The sequence below is a fragment of the Mobula hypostoma genome, chromosome X1, assembly GCF_963921235.1.
Source record: "Mobula hypostoma chromosome X1, sMobHyp1.1, whole genome shotgun sequence".
In the NCBI taxonomy this organism is placed as follows: domain Eukaryota; kingdom Metazoa; phylum Chordata; class Chondrichthyes; order Myliobatiformes; family Myliobatidae; genus Mobula; species Mobula hypostoma.
The window spans coordinates 58,850,712-58,866,712 of NC_086128.1; the positions used below are offsets into that span (position 1 = coordinate 58,850,712).

Consider the following 16,001-nt stretch of genomic DNA (forward strand, 5'->3'; position numbering starts at 1 on the left):
AACAGTTATTACGCCCTCAACCATCAGGAAGGAGATACAGGAGCCTCAGGACCCACATCACCAGATTCAGGAACAGTTATTACCGCTCAACCATCAGGAAGGAGGTACAGGAGCCTCAGGACCCACACCACCAGGTTCAGGAACAGTTATTACGCCCTCAACCATCAGGAAGGAGATACAGGAGCCTCAGGACCCACACCACCAGGTTCAGGAACAGTTATTACCCCTCAATCATCAGGAAGGAGGTACAGGAGTCTCAGGTCCCACACCACCAGGTTCAGGAACAGTTATTATGCCCTCAACCATCAGGAAGGAAGTACAGGAGCCTCAGGTCCCACACCACCAGGTTCAGGAACAGTTATTACCCCTCCACCATCAGGAAGGAAGTACAGGAGTCTCAGGTCCCACACCACCAGGTTCAGGAACAGTTATTACCCCTCAACCATCAGGAAGGAGGTACAGGAGTCTCAGGCCCCACACCACCAGGTTCAGGAACAGTTATTACGCCCTCAACCATCAGGAAGGAGGTACAGGAGCCTCAGGTCCCACACCACCAGGTTCAGGAACAGTTATTACCCCTTAACCATCAGGAAGGAAGTACAGGAGTCTCAGGTCCCACACCACCAGGTTCAGGAACAGTTATTACCCCTCAACGATCAGGAAGGAGGTACAGGAGCCTCAGGTCCCACACCACCAGGTTCAGGAACAGTTATTACCCCTTAACCATCAGGAAGGAAGTACAGGAGTCTCAGGTCCCACACCACCAGGTTCAGGAACAGTTATTACCCCTCAACCATCAGGAAGGAGGTACAGGAGCCTCAGGTCCCACACCACCAGGTTCAGGAACAGTTATTACCCCTCAACCTTCAGGCTCCTGAACTGAACCAAAGGGGATAACTACACTTGCCCCATCATTGAGATGCTTCCACAATCAATAGACTCACTTTCAAGGACTCGTCATCGCATGTTCTCGATATTTATTGCTTAGTTATTTATTACTATTATTTCTTTCTTTTTGTATTTGTACAGTTTGTTGTCTTCTGCATTCTGGTTCAACACCCAAGTTGGTGCGGTCTTTCATTGACTCTGTTATGGTTATTATTCTATCACGGATTTATTGAGGATGCCCGCAGAAAATGAATCTCAGTGTTGTATATGGTGACGTATGTACGTTGATAATAAATTCTGAGTATCAATAGTTACAAAAGGATCTATCACCTGCATGAGACTCCTAACTTACAAATTTCTCTTCACGCGGAGAGTAGACAAGAAGGTGGAGGCTTCGAAAGATCAGAACATTTCTAACGTGGATATTGATTACAAAACTTGGAGTTTCCAACATAAATAGTTGATAACTAAATCCAACGTGAAATTTGTGAAAAACCTCCTTACCGTATTGAAATGGGCAATGCATTGGCACATGAAGTAGTTAAAGGCAAATAATTTTGATGCTTCGAAGGGAATCTAAGTAAGTACATGAGCCAGGAATACAGGAAGATGTGACAACAGATCAAGTGGAATGGGAAAGGATTACACAGGCCATGAATATCCTTACAGACCCCATTAGGCCAAAAGCCTTGCTTCCATTCTGTATATATAGTATATAGAACAGTAGACTTCTGGTAAGATGGTGGCACAGCAGCTTCTATGGGGCCAACAAAAGGTGTTATTGTCTTTTTTTTTAATGTATTTTTTACAATCGTAAGGCCCTGTTGGACATTAAGAACTTAAAGTACTGCAGGTCCACCCCATGATCGAGTTGCTGGTTGGTGGAGAAACTGAAGGAGCTAGACTTGGTGTGGATCGTGGTGCTGCCTGCACCTGGTGTCGGTGCGTGAAGGCAGTGTGCGGTCTAACAATGAGTGATCATATAAGTCGCTTTTCTTGTGATTGCAAGACCCTTTTGGACACTGTTGATATGGAATGCTGCAAGTCTGATTCACTGATTTATTGGCAGAAGCAGGGGCGGATGACGGGGCCACTGTGTGGCCTCGATCGTAGTGAGGACTTGGCCTCAAGCTGTGATGTCGTCTGTTTACAGCTGCCCAGGAGAGAGGCGTTGGTGTGCTCCACCGGAGTGCCGGGTGCGGTGCGGCACAGTGTCCTCGGTGGAGTTGGTGCTGCCTCACCCCAGTTTTTTCTTGGCAGAAGACGAGCCATACTGTGTTCAGTGGCAGACTGCTGCAACATTCACAGACTCAGGGTCTTGGATTAGATTTTTTTTTTACATTCAATTTTCTTTGACACTGTCAATGACATTCAGTGACAAGTCTCAGATCAGAACACCAGTGCCCAGAAAAGGAAAAGGCTACAGGGAGAGGTGGACACAGCCCAGTCCATTGTAGGCAAAGCCCTCCCCACCATTGAGCATATCTACAAGGAGCGTTGTCGCCAGAAAGCAGCATCCATCACCGAGGACCCCATCATCCAGTCCATGCTCTCTTCTCTTTACTGTCATTGGGCAGGATGTAAAGAAGCCTTGGGTTCCACACCACCAGGTTCAGGACCAGTTACTACTCTACGATTATTAGGCTCCTGAATCAGCATGGATGGAAAGGATGGGGAGCTTTAGAGAGGTTGCAGAGGAGATGCTGCCTGGATGAGAGAGCATGTCTTATGAGAAAAGGTTGAGCGAGCTAGGGCTTTTCTCTTTGGAGTGAAGGAGGATGAGAGTTGATTTGATAGAGATATACAAGATGATAATAGGCATAGATCGAATGAGCAGCCAGAGACTTTTTCCTAGGGTGGAAATGGCTAATACCAGGGACATATTTAAAGGTTTTTGAAAGAAAGTACAGGGATGATGTCAGAGGTAGGCCTTTTACAGAGAGTGTTGGGTGCGTGGAATGCGCTGCCAGGGGTGGTGGTAGAGGGAGATACATTAGAAACATTTAAGAGATTGGCACATGGATGAAATAAAAATGGAGGGCTTGGAGTAGATTAAGAGTCTGTACAGTGCTGGACTGTTCCATTTTCTATATTCTGTGTTCCCTCTCCTAAAATTGGGTGGTGGGGTGGAGATACCTCTCTACCAAAGGAGGTATTAGGCACTCTTTCCCTCCACTAGCCTGCAGGTCACCCTTGGGCCAAGTGTAGCACCTGCTTAGACCCCCCCCCCCCCCCAACTTGGGATCACATGAAGCCATGGGAGCAGTTGGTGCAGATCACAAGTCCTGGTTATGTGACCACTGACACCAGGCAGACACTCTCTGAAGCGTATTGATAATGGCTGGGGTCACCCGTCTTGTAAAGACAATGGCAAACCATTTCTGTAGAGAAATTGACCAAGAACAATCATGGTCGTGAGAAGACCATGATCGCCTACATCATGACACAGCACAGAATGATGATGTCATACAACATGCATATAATGATCTTCAGAAATGATTATCATCCTGAAAAATTAAATCTATTTCTTTCTCCCCAGGTGTTGCCTGATCTGATGAGTGTTTCCTACTTGTTTTGGGCATGAATCTTTAAAAGAAAATTGTATGTTCCAGTCATGATAGGATTAAGGCCTTTTTTTTTCTTTCCTGTTAGTTTTGAGAGAATCTTTTTTCACCCATAATTGACTATACTGATCGACTTTGATATTGTTAATGGAAAACCATTAACCATTCTCTCTCTGACTTCTAGACTTTAGCCATTTATGACCGATTTGGTCGGCTGATGCATGGCAACGAGGACTTACCAAAAGACGTCTTGGAGTACGTGGTGTTTGAGAGACACTTAGTCAATCCCTATGGATCATGGAGAATGCATGGAAAGATTGTACCTGCCTGGGCCCCACCCAAAGATCCTATCATTAAGGTAATTTTGTGGGCTGTTATACCGAGTGCTCAGTTATGTTAGCTTATCACCATAGTTGTTCACCTACCTCTGTAACATTAGTATTTACTCAGTCACCATTTTATTACATACATATGTAATGCAAATATCGAATCACTAATCACCTGGCAGCAACTCAATGCATAAAAGCATGCAGGCACGGTCAGGAGGTTCAGTTGTTGTTCAGACCAAACATCAGAATGGGGAAGAAATGTGATCTAAGTGACTTTGACTGTGGAATGATTGTTGGTGTCAGATGGGGTGTAAATAAGTAGAGTGGTCACTGAGTGCACGTTGAATGTGACTTTTAAAAAGGAACTGAATCATACAGTTGACTAAATATCCCTGATCTTGCAGCTGAACCTTACATAATGAGCTTTTTACACAGTAGAGAATTGGTGATCATACCGTGAAGAGTTTCTGTGTCGTGCACAGCCTTCCCGAACAAAACTTATTTGTAATATGAGGGATGTCCTAGATGTTGAAAACAGATGTGAATAACCTAATTTCTGGTGTTTGCTCTTTAGTTGTAGAAGAGAATTACTTTATTTTTACATTATATAAAAGCTTTTAATTGATTGAGTTGAAGAACAGTTGTCGAAGCTGATTCACTGGACTCTGTAATTGTCTCTTAGTTGGTGTGTGTGTTTTGCAGCTTTCCTGTACAGTAAGTGAAATGGCTCTGTTACTGCACCAACTCCCCCCACAATCCATGCAAAAGGAAGTCATGCTCTTCAAATACCTTTCTTGCCTGGCTTTCTGCAGTTTATCTAAAAATGTTACATTAAATAAGTAGCGCAAAAAGAAAACAAAAGTAGTGAACCCATGAACAGTACCTCACTACTTCTTTATTCTCTTTCTGCACTACTCATTTAATGTAACTTATATATATACTTACTGTAATTTACAGTTTTTATCACTATGTATTGCAGAGTTCTGCCGCTGCATAACAACAAATTTCACGACATATGCCGGTGATATTAAACCTGGTTCTGATTCTGATGTGCAATCTATCCTTGCCTGGGCATTATATTAACCCTTACCTCGCTGCAACCTGAACATAGTCGTGATGGAGTTTAATCCCCTCCCCCCACTAAAGTAATAGTGGGCATTTAAAGACCATAAGACACAGGAGCAGAATGAAGCCTTTCAGCCCATTGAGTCTGCTCCACCATTCAATCATGATTGCTTTATTCCTCATAACCCCAATTCTTCTGCCTCTCCCCGTGACCTTTGGTGCCTTTACTAATCAAGAACCTCTCAACGTCCACTTTAAGTATACTCAATTACTTGGCCTTCATAGCCATCTGTAGCAATGAATTCCACAGATTCACCATCCTCTGGATAAAGAAACTCCTCCTCATTCTCTGTTCTAAAAGGACTTCCTATTCTGAGGCTGGGCCCTCGGGTCTTAGACTCCCCCACTTTAGGAAGCATCCTCTGCAAGTCCACTCTATTTAGAGCTGCTGAGTTCCTCCAGCTTTTTTGTGCATTGCTTAAGATTTCCAGCATCTGCATGATCTTGTTTCATTTCTTCTGTGCGATAATTAATGCCTAATAGCTTAAGATAGAAATATTTCAGGCAAACCCATTGTGCAATGGGTACAAGTCACTGAACATTTCACACAAACAGCACAGGTGGAATTTACTGTCTGCCCACCTTTCAACTTTCCAAGAGAAACATTTACATAGAAGCCTCCTACCTCCAAACCACAGAAACACCAGCGTTTGATGGAAAAAACCCCTAATACGGAAATACTGCATGATCTCAACATACTGAAACATACACTCAGTGACCATTTTATTAGGTAGCGGAGTGGAACCCAGTGTGGTTTTCTGCTGCTGTAGCCCATCCACTACAAGATTCGACATGTTGTACATTCAGAGATGTTCCTCTGCACACCACTGTTGTAACACGTGGTTATTTGTGTTACAATTGCCTTCCTGTCAGCTTGAACCAGTCTAGCCATTCTCCTCCGTCCTCTCTCATTGACAAGGCATGCAGGATTGGCATTGATTCCAAAATGAGATTGATGCCACTGGGCCTATATTCAATGGAGTTTAGAAGAACGAGGGGGATCTCATTGAAACCTACTGAATATTGAAAGGCCTAGACAGAGTGGGCATGGAGAGTATGTTTCCTATAGTGGGGGAGTCTAGAACCAGAGGGTACAACTTCAGGGTAGAAGGATGTTCTTTTGGAACAGAGATGAGGAATTTCTCTAGCCAGAGGGTGGCAAATCTCAATGGTTCAAGGTTCAAAGGTACATTTAATGTCAGAGAAATGTATACAATATACATCCTGAAATGCTTTTTCTTCGCAACCATCCATGAAAACAGAGGAGTGTCCCAAAAAATGAACGACAGTTAAATGTTAGAACCCCAAAGTCCCCCCCAGTTCCTCCCTCCCACGTGTAAGCGGCAGCGAGCAATGATCCCCCTCCCCCCACCGGCAAAAAACAGCATCGGCACTGCCACTGAGCACTCAAGAGTGAGCAAAGCAACAGCAAAGACACAGACTTGCAGTTACCCCAAAGACTTCGTGTTTCACCCGATATACGACATGCCACAGGGTCTCTCTCTCGCCCTAATAAGGGAGAAGGAGGTGTCTCCGTTTTCCCAGCAGGCGGGGAGACATAACAAATAACTTGCTGGTTTACCATGTTAAAAATCCATTATGTCGCTTTTTTCGAGCTCTGTGCCCAAAGACCTCAAAGATCTCGGGTCTCCGGGCACACAGCCGTAGATATTCTGATGACACACGGGTCTCCTGTCGCGACACCGACCCTCGATCTGCCCGTCTCCAGAGCCCCGAGATCCTCGGCTTCCAAATCCGAGCCGGACTCTTAGGCCGAGCCCTTGGTGTGCCGAACAACAATGGCCGGTTATGAAACCCCGTGAGCAGGTCCCATTCTCCCAAGTAATTATTTGCCTGTGGAATGATGTGCTATAGATCAGGGGTTCCCAACCTTTTTTGCACTGCAGACCGGTTTAATATTGACAATATTCTTGTGGACTGGCCAACTGGGGGGGTGGGGGTTGGTGGGTAGGGTTGCCAATGGACGAGAGTAGCAGTCAAATACGCTGGGTTTACCCTGAGGAAGACTACAATGACCATGAAGCCTTGCGCGGGCACTAGCGCGCATGAATGTACAGTTTTTTTCTACAAATCGTTTTTGGCGATTCTGTTCGGGGGGGGGAGGGGGGTGTTAATCACGACCGGAATATCGGTGATAAGTGGCTAATTCACTCAATTTCCTTTCTAAAAGGGTTTATCTTACGAATTTAATATTAAACACACAGCACATATTTTCTTCGCATGAGTATAGTGATAAGTCAATTATCAGGGGAGGATAGGGGAGCTTGAAGTAAGTGTTGAACGAACTTCCAGGTGAAGTGGTAGAGGCAGATTCGATATTAGCATTTAAAGAAAAATTGGATAGATATATGGACAGGAAAGGAATGGACGGTTATGGGCTGAGTGCAGGTCAGTGGGACTAGGTGAGAGTAGCATTCGACACAGACTAGAAGGGCAGAGATGGCCTGTTTCCGTGCTGTAATTGTTATATGGTTATATAAGTCAATAGCATCATAACATTTTAAGTAACGTTGGGATATTAAACACACAGCACATATTTTCCCCGTATGAACATATAAAATCATTGCAACACACCAATATCGCTGAATCAGTGGGAGCCCTCGGCTTGTTTTCCTGCAACAAGACGGTCCCATCGAGGGGTGATGGGAGACAGCGATCCTCGAAGGGGGTTCCTTGTGTCCAGTCTATTCCGCAATTTAGCTTTCGTTGCGTTCATTGCAGAGATATGTTGGAAATGGAAGCAACGTTTTCAGTGCTTTCATGGCTATCTCAGGATATTTAGCCTTGAATTTGATCCAGAATGCCAGCAGAGATGTTATGTCAAACATACTTTTCAGCCCGCCGTCATTTGCAAGCTCGAGGAGTTGATCTCCTTTCCGCGCTGACATGGATGACGCGCGGGTAATGACCTCGCGTGCGTTCAAGCTCAACAGTGGGCGTGACAGGGAATGAGCAAAGATGCAGCTGACTCCTATCGCCAAATCATATCGCTTCCTCGCGGCCCAGTAGCACATGCTTTGCGGCCCGGCACCAGTCCGCGGCCCGGTGGTTGGGAACCGCTGCTATAGATGGCTGTGAAGGCCATATTCACTCTCTGCTCCACGTTGGCAATACAGTACGGTGCAAAAGTTTTCGGAACATCTGGGGTGCCTAAGACTTTTGCACAGTATTGTACACAAGCTAACTTATGTATTTATAGTTGTGTTTTTTTATTATTATTGTGTTCTTAATCTTACTGTGTTGTTTTTTGTTCTGCATCAGGTCCAGAATAACAATTATTTTGTTCTCCTTTACACTGTGTACTGGAAATGACATTAAACTATCTTGAATCTTGAGTAAGCTATAGCCCTATCTTGGTGTCTCAGCTGACTGTGAAAGAAATTCCCATGACATTATTCAAACAGCAAGAGGATTATTCCTGGTAGCCCAGCCAATAATTACCTTTCAACTAACAGACAGATGTATGGTATCTGTTAGTGGAAGCATGTCTTAAATAGCCTGCAAAATTACTATGTTACAATTGTGAACACTTAAGTAGAACCCAAAACTATGAGCAAGTTACAGTTACACAACAGAAGAACAAGAGAAACATGTATTTCAGAATCAGAATTATGTTTAATATCACTGGCATATCTCGTGAAATTTGTTATGTGGCAGCAGTACATTGCAATACTTAAAAACTGTAAATTACAGTATATATAAAGTTAAATTAAATAAATAGTATGAAAAGAGTAAAAAAAAAGTAGTGAGGTGGTGTTCATGAGTTCAATGTCCATTTAGAAATTGGATGGCAGAGGGGAAGAAGCTGTTCCTGAATCGTTGAGTGTGTGTCTTCAGGCTCCTGTATCTCCTCCCTGATGGCAGAGGGGAAGAAGCTGTTCCTGAATCGTTGAGTGTGTGTCTTCAGACTCCTGTACCTCCTCCCTGATGGCAGAGGGGAAGAAGCTGTTCCTGAATCGTTGAGTGTGTGTCTTCAGGCTCCTGTACCTCCTCCCTGATGGTAGCAATGAGAAGAGGGCACGTCCTGGGTGTCCTTAAAGATTCTCCTTGACGATGTCCTGGATACTGGGGAGGCTAATACCCATGATGGAGCTGACTGAGTACACAACTTTCTGAAGCTTATTTTGGTTCTGTGCAGTGGCCCCCCCAATACCAGACAGTGATGCAGCCAGTTATATTGCTCTCCACAGTTCATCTGTAGAAATCTTCCATTTTGCTAATAAAAATCATTGTATACTTGATGAAGATAGGCTGAGCAAGCGAGGGCTTTTCTCTTTGGAGTGAAGAACGATGATAGAGGTGTACAAGATGATCTTTCTTTTCTGCTACTTGCACAATTTGATCATGGTGCTTCAGTGCAGCAAAGGAATGACATGGTGCTAAATTGAACTGAACATTCCTAGACCATTTTGAGGACTCTGCAGTTTGAAATTTAATATTCTGTGTGTTACTCACTTTATTACTGTTTGCGTGATCTGTTCTTTCTCTCATGCGTTGGGTGTTTGAACGGGTTCCATGGTGTTTCTTTGTTTCGTGGCTGTATGCGGGAGGATGGATCTCTTGGTTCCATACTGTATACATACTTTGATAATAAATGTACTTTAAATCTTTGATAAGAGGCACAGATCAAGTGGATAGCCAAAGACTTTTTCCCAGGGTAGAAATGGCTAAAACGAGGGTACATAATTTTCAGGTCAAGGAGGGATGTCAGAGGTAAGTCCTTTACACAGAGGGTGATGGCTCAGTAGAATGCATTGCCAGGCATGGCGGTAGAGGCAGATACATTAAGGACATTTAAGAGACTGTTAGACATGTGGATGTTAGAAAAATGGAGGGTGATGTGGGAAGGAAGAGTTAGATTGATCTTAGTAGCTTAAAAGGTCAGCACAAGAGGGCCTGTACTGTGCTGTAGTGGTCTACGCTCTATGTGAGTGTTTGCAATTGTAATATGGTCATTCTGCAGCCCTTTTAAGAGAAGCTCCCCAGAAGACACCACATATCTGTCTGATGCTTGAAAGGTAATTATTAGCTGGATACCAGGGATAATCCTCTTGCTGCTTGAATAATGCCACGAGAATTTCTTTTACAATTATCCAAGATGGAATCTTAGCTTACTCATCTGACATGCGTCACTTGCAGTGTAGTCGGTCCCTCAGTAATGAGAACATAGAAGACCAAATATAGTACAGGCCTTTCAGCCATGATGTTGTGCTGACCTTTTAACCTATTCTTAAAATCAATCCTTCCGTTTTTCTGTGATCAATGTGCCTATCTAAAAGTCTCTTAAATGTCCCTAATGTATCTGCCTCTACCACCACCCCTGGCGGCGTGTTCCATACACCTACCACTCTCTGTGCAAAAGCCTGATCTCTGACATCCCCTCTCCCTCATCCTCTTTTGGTCTAGAGAAAAGCCCTAGCTCACTCAACCTATCCTCATAAGACATGCTCTTTAACCCAGGCAACATCCTGGTAAATCTCCTCTGCACCCTCTCTAAAGCTTCCACATCCTTCCTATAATGAGGTGACCAGAACTGAACACAATATTCCAAGTGTGGTCTAACCAAAGCTTTATAGAGCTGCAACATTACCTCATGACTTTTGAATTCAGTGTTCTGACTAATGAAGGCCAACACGCCAAACGCATTTTTAACCACCTTATCAACTTGCGCGGCAATTTTGAGGGACCACAATATTCCTCTGTTCCTCCACACTGCTAATAAGGACCCTGTATTCTGCCTTCGAATTTGACCTTTGAAAGTGAATCACTTCACACTTTGCCAGATTCAACTCCATCTGCCATGAGCTAGTGCGTCAGGTAAGATTTTGTGCTCTAATCTGTATATTGAAGCTAGAAGCCAAGACTGATTTGGGTGTAAGAAATCTACAATTACAGTGGAGGATTTCTTTAAAACCTGACACCCATGTCTTTAAAATATTCCATATAATATAGGATGGACAGTGGAGTTACTTTTGAATTCTATTCTTGCTCTGTAAAGCAGGAAAGGTGAAAGATGTTTAATAATTTCAGTGATGGAAATGATAATTTGTCTTTTTTTAAACACCAGACCATTATGATTCCTGGACCCAAGCTGCAGCCGTGGGAAGAGTTTGAAGCAAAGAATATTGAGATACCGAAAACTGAACCTGTGCAGTGGAGTAAGTGAGCAGTCCTGCGGGGAGATACAGACGGATTGAAAACATTTCTCCATTGCTGTTTGTGCTGGGACACAAATTAAATTTATGTGCAACCTGTATCTACTCTGCATTAACTGGCCAGTGCCAGACCCTCCGAGACAAATAAAGGTGCATGGAGCTGGTACAGTACAGATCAGAATCAGAATAACAAATTGTCATTGACGTATGTCGTGAACCTTGTTTTGGGGCAGCAGTACAATGCAAAACATAAAATATACTATGAATTATATTAAGAAATATAGATCAACCAAAATTAAGTAGTGCAAAAGGAGAGCAAAAATGTTCATGGACCATTCAGAAATCTGACTCTAATCCACTTTGGTTTTTCATCAGAATTTATTATTTAGTCCAAGTCCAATCCCAGCACAAGTTTATTTCTCTCGTTAATTCTCAGATTCAGATTTAGTTATCACGTGCATACAGTGAGTGCGTCATTTTTGTGTTAACAGCCAACACACCTAACGATGTGCTGGGGACAGCCCCCAAGCATCGCCAGACCATAATACTCAGCAAAACAGCACAAGCAGCAACAACCAAAAGAAAACTCAACACAAAACAAGCCACACCCACCCCACCCCACTCACACACACAGACAGTCTTTCTACCCCAAGACAGGACTCCATTCCTAAGTTGCAGACTCACAGGCAGCGAGCCTCCAGCCTCTGCCATAGCCTAGACTTGCAGAAATCAGGTCTTCGACCTGCAGTCCCTGACCTTGACTAGCAGACATACCAATCCCTGGTCTAGGCTCGCAAACATCAGGCATCCAACCTCCACTCCCAGGCCTAGACTTGCAGAAATTGGGCCTCTGACCTCCACTCCCTGGCCAAGACGAGCAGAAATCAGGCCACTGACCTCCAGTTCCTGGCCTAGACTCACAGACGTCAGGCCTTTGACTTCCAGTTCCTGGCCTAGATTTGCAGAAATCATTCCTTCAACTTCCACTCCCTGGGCTAGACTCACAGACATTAGGCATCCAACCTCCACTCCCAAGCCTAGACTTGCAGACATCAGGCCTCCGACCTCCAGTCCCTGGCCTAGACTCACAACATCGGACCTCTCACCTCCAGAGAAGACGACCCAGAGCCTTTGGGCTTTAGGTCTCTACCTCTGGAGTCCTGAGCAATCTGCAGGAAATGGTATCTCACAGTAACTGGTTTAGAGCTTAAGATGTACAGACTGGCATCATAAAACCTACAGAGAGCACTTCCCTAGCTGGTCTTCATACCAAGAGAACTGGTGTGTTTGTAGTGACTCATCGCTGATGCATTCAAATTTTTGTAGGTAGCAGTCTGCAGATAATGGCGTTCCTCCAGAGTAGTGATTTCGTACCTGCTTCCTCCTTTTTCAATTTCCCATTCTGGTCCCTTCTTACCCCTTCCCTTCTCACCTGCCTATAACCTCCCCAGGTGCCCCTCCTTCTTCCCTTTCTCCATTGGTCTACGCTTCTCTCCAATCAGATTCCTCTTCCTTCAGCTCTTTACCTTTTCCACCTTTCACCTCACAGCTTCTCACTTCATCCCAATCCCTACCCACCTTCCCCCTTCACCTGGCTTCACGTATCACCTCACAGTTTAAATTCCCTGCCCTCCCCCACCTTCTTATTCTGGCTTCTGCCCTCATCCTCTCCAGTCCTGATGTAGGTTCTCAGCCCAAAACATCAACTGTTTATTCTTCTACATAGATGCTGCCTGACCTGCTGAATTCACCAGCATTTTGTGTTTTGATTCTGGTTTGGTTTTCACTATATTCTGTACAGATGGTGAGTAATCAGAGATGAGTTTGTAGTCCGAAGGAACAAAAACGAGGCTGTCGTCAGCTCAACACTAAGGTGTGACGTCAGCCCTATAACCCAGTCTGTAACATTCAATAAATGATGTTAATTACAGTTCTTGGGTTTGTAGTACACATGGTATTTATTTATTGGGATATAGCGCGGAGTAGGCCCTTCTCGCCCTTTGAGTATCACTGCCCAGCAACCCGCTATTTAACCCAGCATAATCACGGGACAATTTACAATGACCAATTAACCTACCAACTGGTACGTCTTTGGACTGTGGGAGGAAACCAGGGCACCCGGAGGAAACCCACATGATCATAGGGAGGACGTAAAAATCCTCACAGACAGCAGTGGGAATTGAATCTGGGTCACCGGTACTGTAAAGCGTTGTGCTAACGACTGTTATTTGTCCCAAGACCTCAATGAATGGTATACACTCATGAGTTTGAACCCAACAATCTGCCTGGAGTTCACAGCCTTTCTCCAGCAAGGAAATTCTCAGTCATTGCAGAGATCCTGGTAGATCTCTGAAGAGTGACTTGACCTCATGACCACCTGAGTCTTGGCTGCCACATGAGACCACTGGAAGGACAGAACTTCTGACAGGGTAACACGGGTTCACCACTGCATCAAAGCAGGAAAGTCAGTATCAGAATCAGGTTCATTATCACTGGCATATAGAGTCATAGAGCACATCAGCACAGAAACAAGCCCTTCAGCCCATCTAGTCTCTGCCAAACTATTATTCTGCCTTGGCCCATCAACCTGCACCTGGACTATAGCCCTCCTTACTCCACCCATCCGTGTACCTACTAAATGTTAAAATCGAATTCGCATCCGCCACTTCCACTGGCAGCTGGCTCCACACTTGTGCCACCATCAGGTTCGCGTTAAATATTTCACCTTTTACTCTTAACCCATGACCTCTAGTTCTAGTCTCGCCCGACCTCAGTGGAAAAAGCCTGCTTGCATTTACCCTAACTATATCCTATCTGTATCTACAGGACATGTCATGAAATTTGTTGTTTTGTGGCAGGAGTATGGCACAATAGATAAAAATGATTTCAAGTTACAATAAATAAGTTAATAGTGCAAAAAGAGAACGTGTTCATGGGTTCATTGACTGTTCAGAAGTCTGATGGCAAAGTGGAAGAAACTGTCTCTAAAACATTTTGTGTGGTCTTCAGGCTCCTGTACCTCGTCCATGATGGTCATAATGAGAAGAGGGCATGTCCCAAATGGTGACAGACCCTCATGATGGATGCTGCCTTTTTGAGGCATCGACTTTTAAAGATGTCCTCCATGGTGGAGAGGCTGGTGCCTGTGATGGAGCTGGCTGAGTTTACAACCCTCTGCAGATGTGATCATCGGTGCCACCCAGTCCCCAAAACCTCCTACTGTGCTCAAGTCAGTGCAGAATGGGTAAGAAATTGGCAGGTGGGATACAGTATAGGGAAGTGTCTTGTCATGCACTTTAGTAGGAGGAATAAAGGTGTACTATTTTCTAAATGGGGAGGAAACTCAAAAATCCAAGGTGCAAAAGGATTAGGGAGTCTTCATGCAGGAGTCCCTAAAGGCTGAATTGATGGCGAGGAAAGCGAATGCAATGTTAGCATTCATTTCCAGAGGACTAGAATATAAAAGCAGGATGTAATGCTGAGGCTGTGTAAAGCACCGGTGAGTCCACACTTGGAGTATCGTGAGTTGTTTTGGGCCCCTTATCTAAGAAAGGATGTGCTGACATTGGAGAGGGTTCTGAGGAGGTTCACAAGAATGATTCTAAGAATGAAAGGGTTACCATATCAGCAGTGATCAAAGGCCCTGATCCTGAACTCGCTGGAATTTAGAAGCGTGGAGTGGGGACGCGGATCTTACTGAAACCTATCGAATGTTGAAAGACCTGGATAGATTGGAAGTGAAGAGGATGCTTCCCTTGGTGGGAGAGTCCAGAACCAGAGGGCACAGCCTCAAAATAGAGGAACATTCATTTGGAACAGGTAAGGATGAATTTTTTCAGCCAGTAGATGGTGAATCTGGAATTCATTGTCACAGGCTGTTGTGGAGGCCAGGTCACTAGGTGCGTTTAAGGCAGAGGTTAATAGGTTCTTGATTAGTCAGGGTGTGAAAGGATCCAGGGAGAAGGCAGGAGATTGGGGTTGAGAGAGAAATGGATCAGCCTTGATGAAATGGCGGAGCAGACTCGATGGGCCGAATGGCCTAATTCTGCTCCTGTGTCTTATCTTGTAAGAATGTGACATTTCCGAGAAACTGGTGATTGCCAATACTTCACTTACCAGTTTCCTGAGATTAGTTGATAATATATAAGTGATTGTTGGAGTAACTTATTCTACTGGCGGCGTTCAAGGTCAAAATCACTCAACATTCAAAGACTTCAGGCTGGAAACTTGTAGGAACACATTTCAGAATCATGGGGGGTGCTGGCTCTCAGTGAGAAATGCACTGGCTGTGTGAATTTATTCAAAGCACAGTCTGCTTGCAATCTGTCAACAGAATGTAACTTGTGCTCGCTGATCCGATGGCTTCAAGCTGAGTTTGCATTTATAAATGTTTTTTTTAACAGATGATATAAGGATCTTGGGGTCCACATCCATAGGTCCCTCAAAGTTGCTGTGCAGGTTGATAAGACTGAAGATGGATGTGAAGAGGATGTTTCCTATAGTGGGGGAGTCTTGGACCAGAGGGCATATCCTCAAAATAGAGGGATGTCCATTTACAACAGAGATGATGATGGATTTCTTTTGCCAGAGGGTGGTGAATCTGTGGAATTCGTTGCCACAGGTGGCTGTGGAGGCTAGGTTACTGGGTGCATTTAAGCCAGAGGTTGATATGTTCTTAATTAGTAAGGGGGTGAAAGGATATGGGGATAAGGTAGGAGAATGAGGCTGAGAGGGAAATGGATCAGCCATGATGGAATAGTAGAGCAGACTCGATGGGCTGAATGGTCTAATTCTGCTCCTATGTCTTATGGTCTAAGATTTAACTCTATTTATATGATCGGGCAGTTAAGGAGGCATGTGATGTGGTCTGTTGACCTTCATTAAATCGGGGGATTAGAGTGCCACGGTTAGCACGACGC

General features: G+C 44.4%; 1 protein-coding gene across 1 annotated transcript in view; it reads left to right on the forward strand.

The window, feature by feature from the left end:
• mrpl45 (mitochondrial ribosomal protein L45) overlaps positions 1–14,015 on the forward strand; it is a 57,930-nt gene extending 43,915 nt beyond the window's left edge. The window contains exons 7-8 of the mRNA XM_063037087.1: positions 3,637–3,810; positions 10,995–14,015. Of these exons, the coding sequence (XP_062893157.1) occupies positions 3,637–3,810; positions 10,995–11,093 (273 nt within the window). The 3' untranslated portion in view covers positions 11,094–14,015. The remainder of the gene's footprint in view (positions 1–3,636; positions 3,811–10,994) is intronic.
• The last annotated feature ends 1,986 nt before the right edge of the window (positions 14,016–16,001 follow it).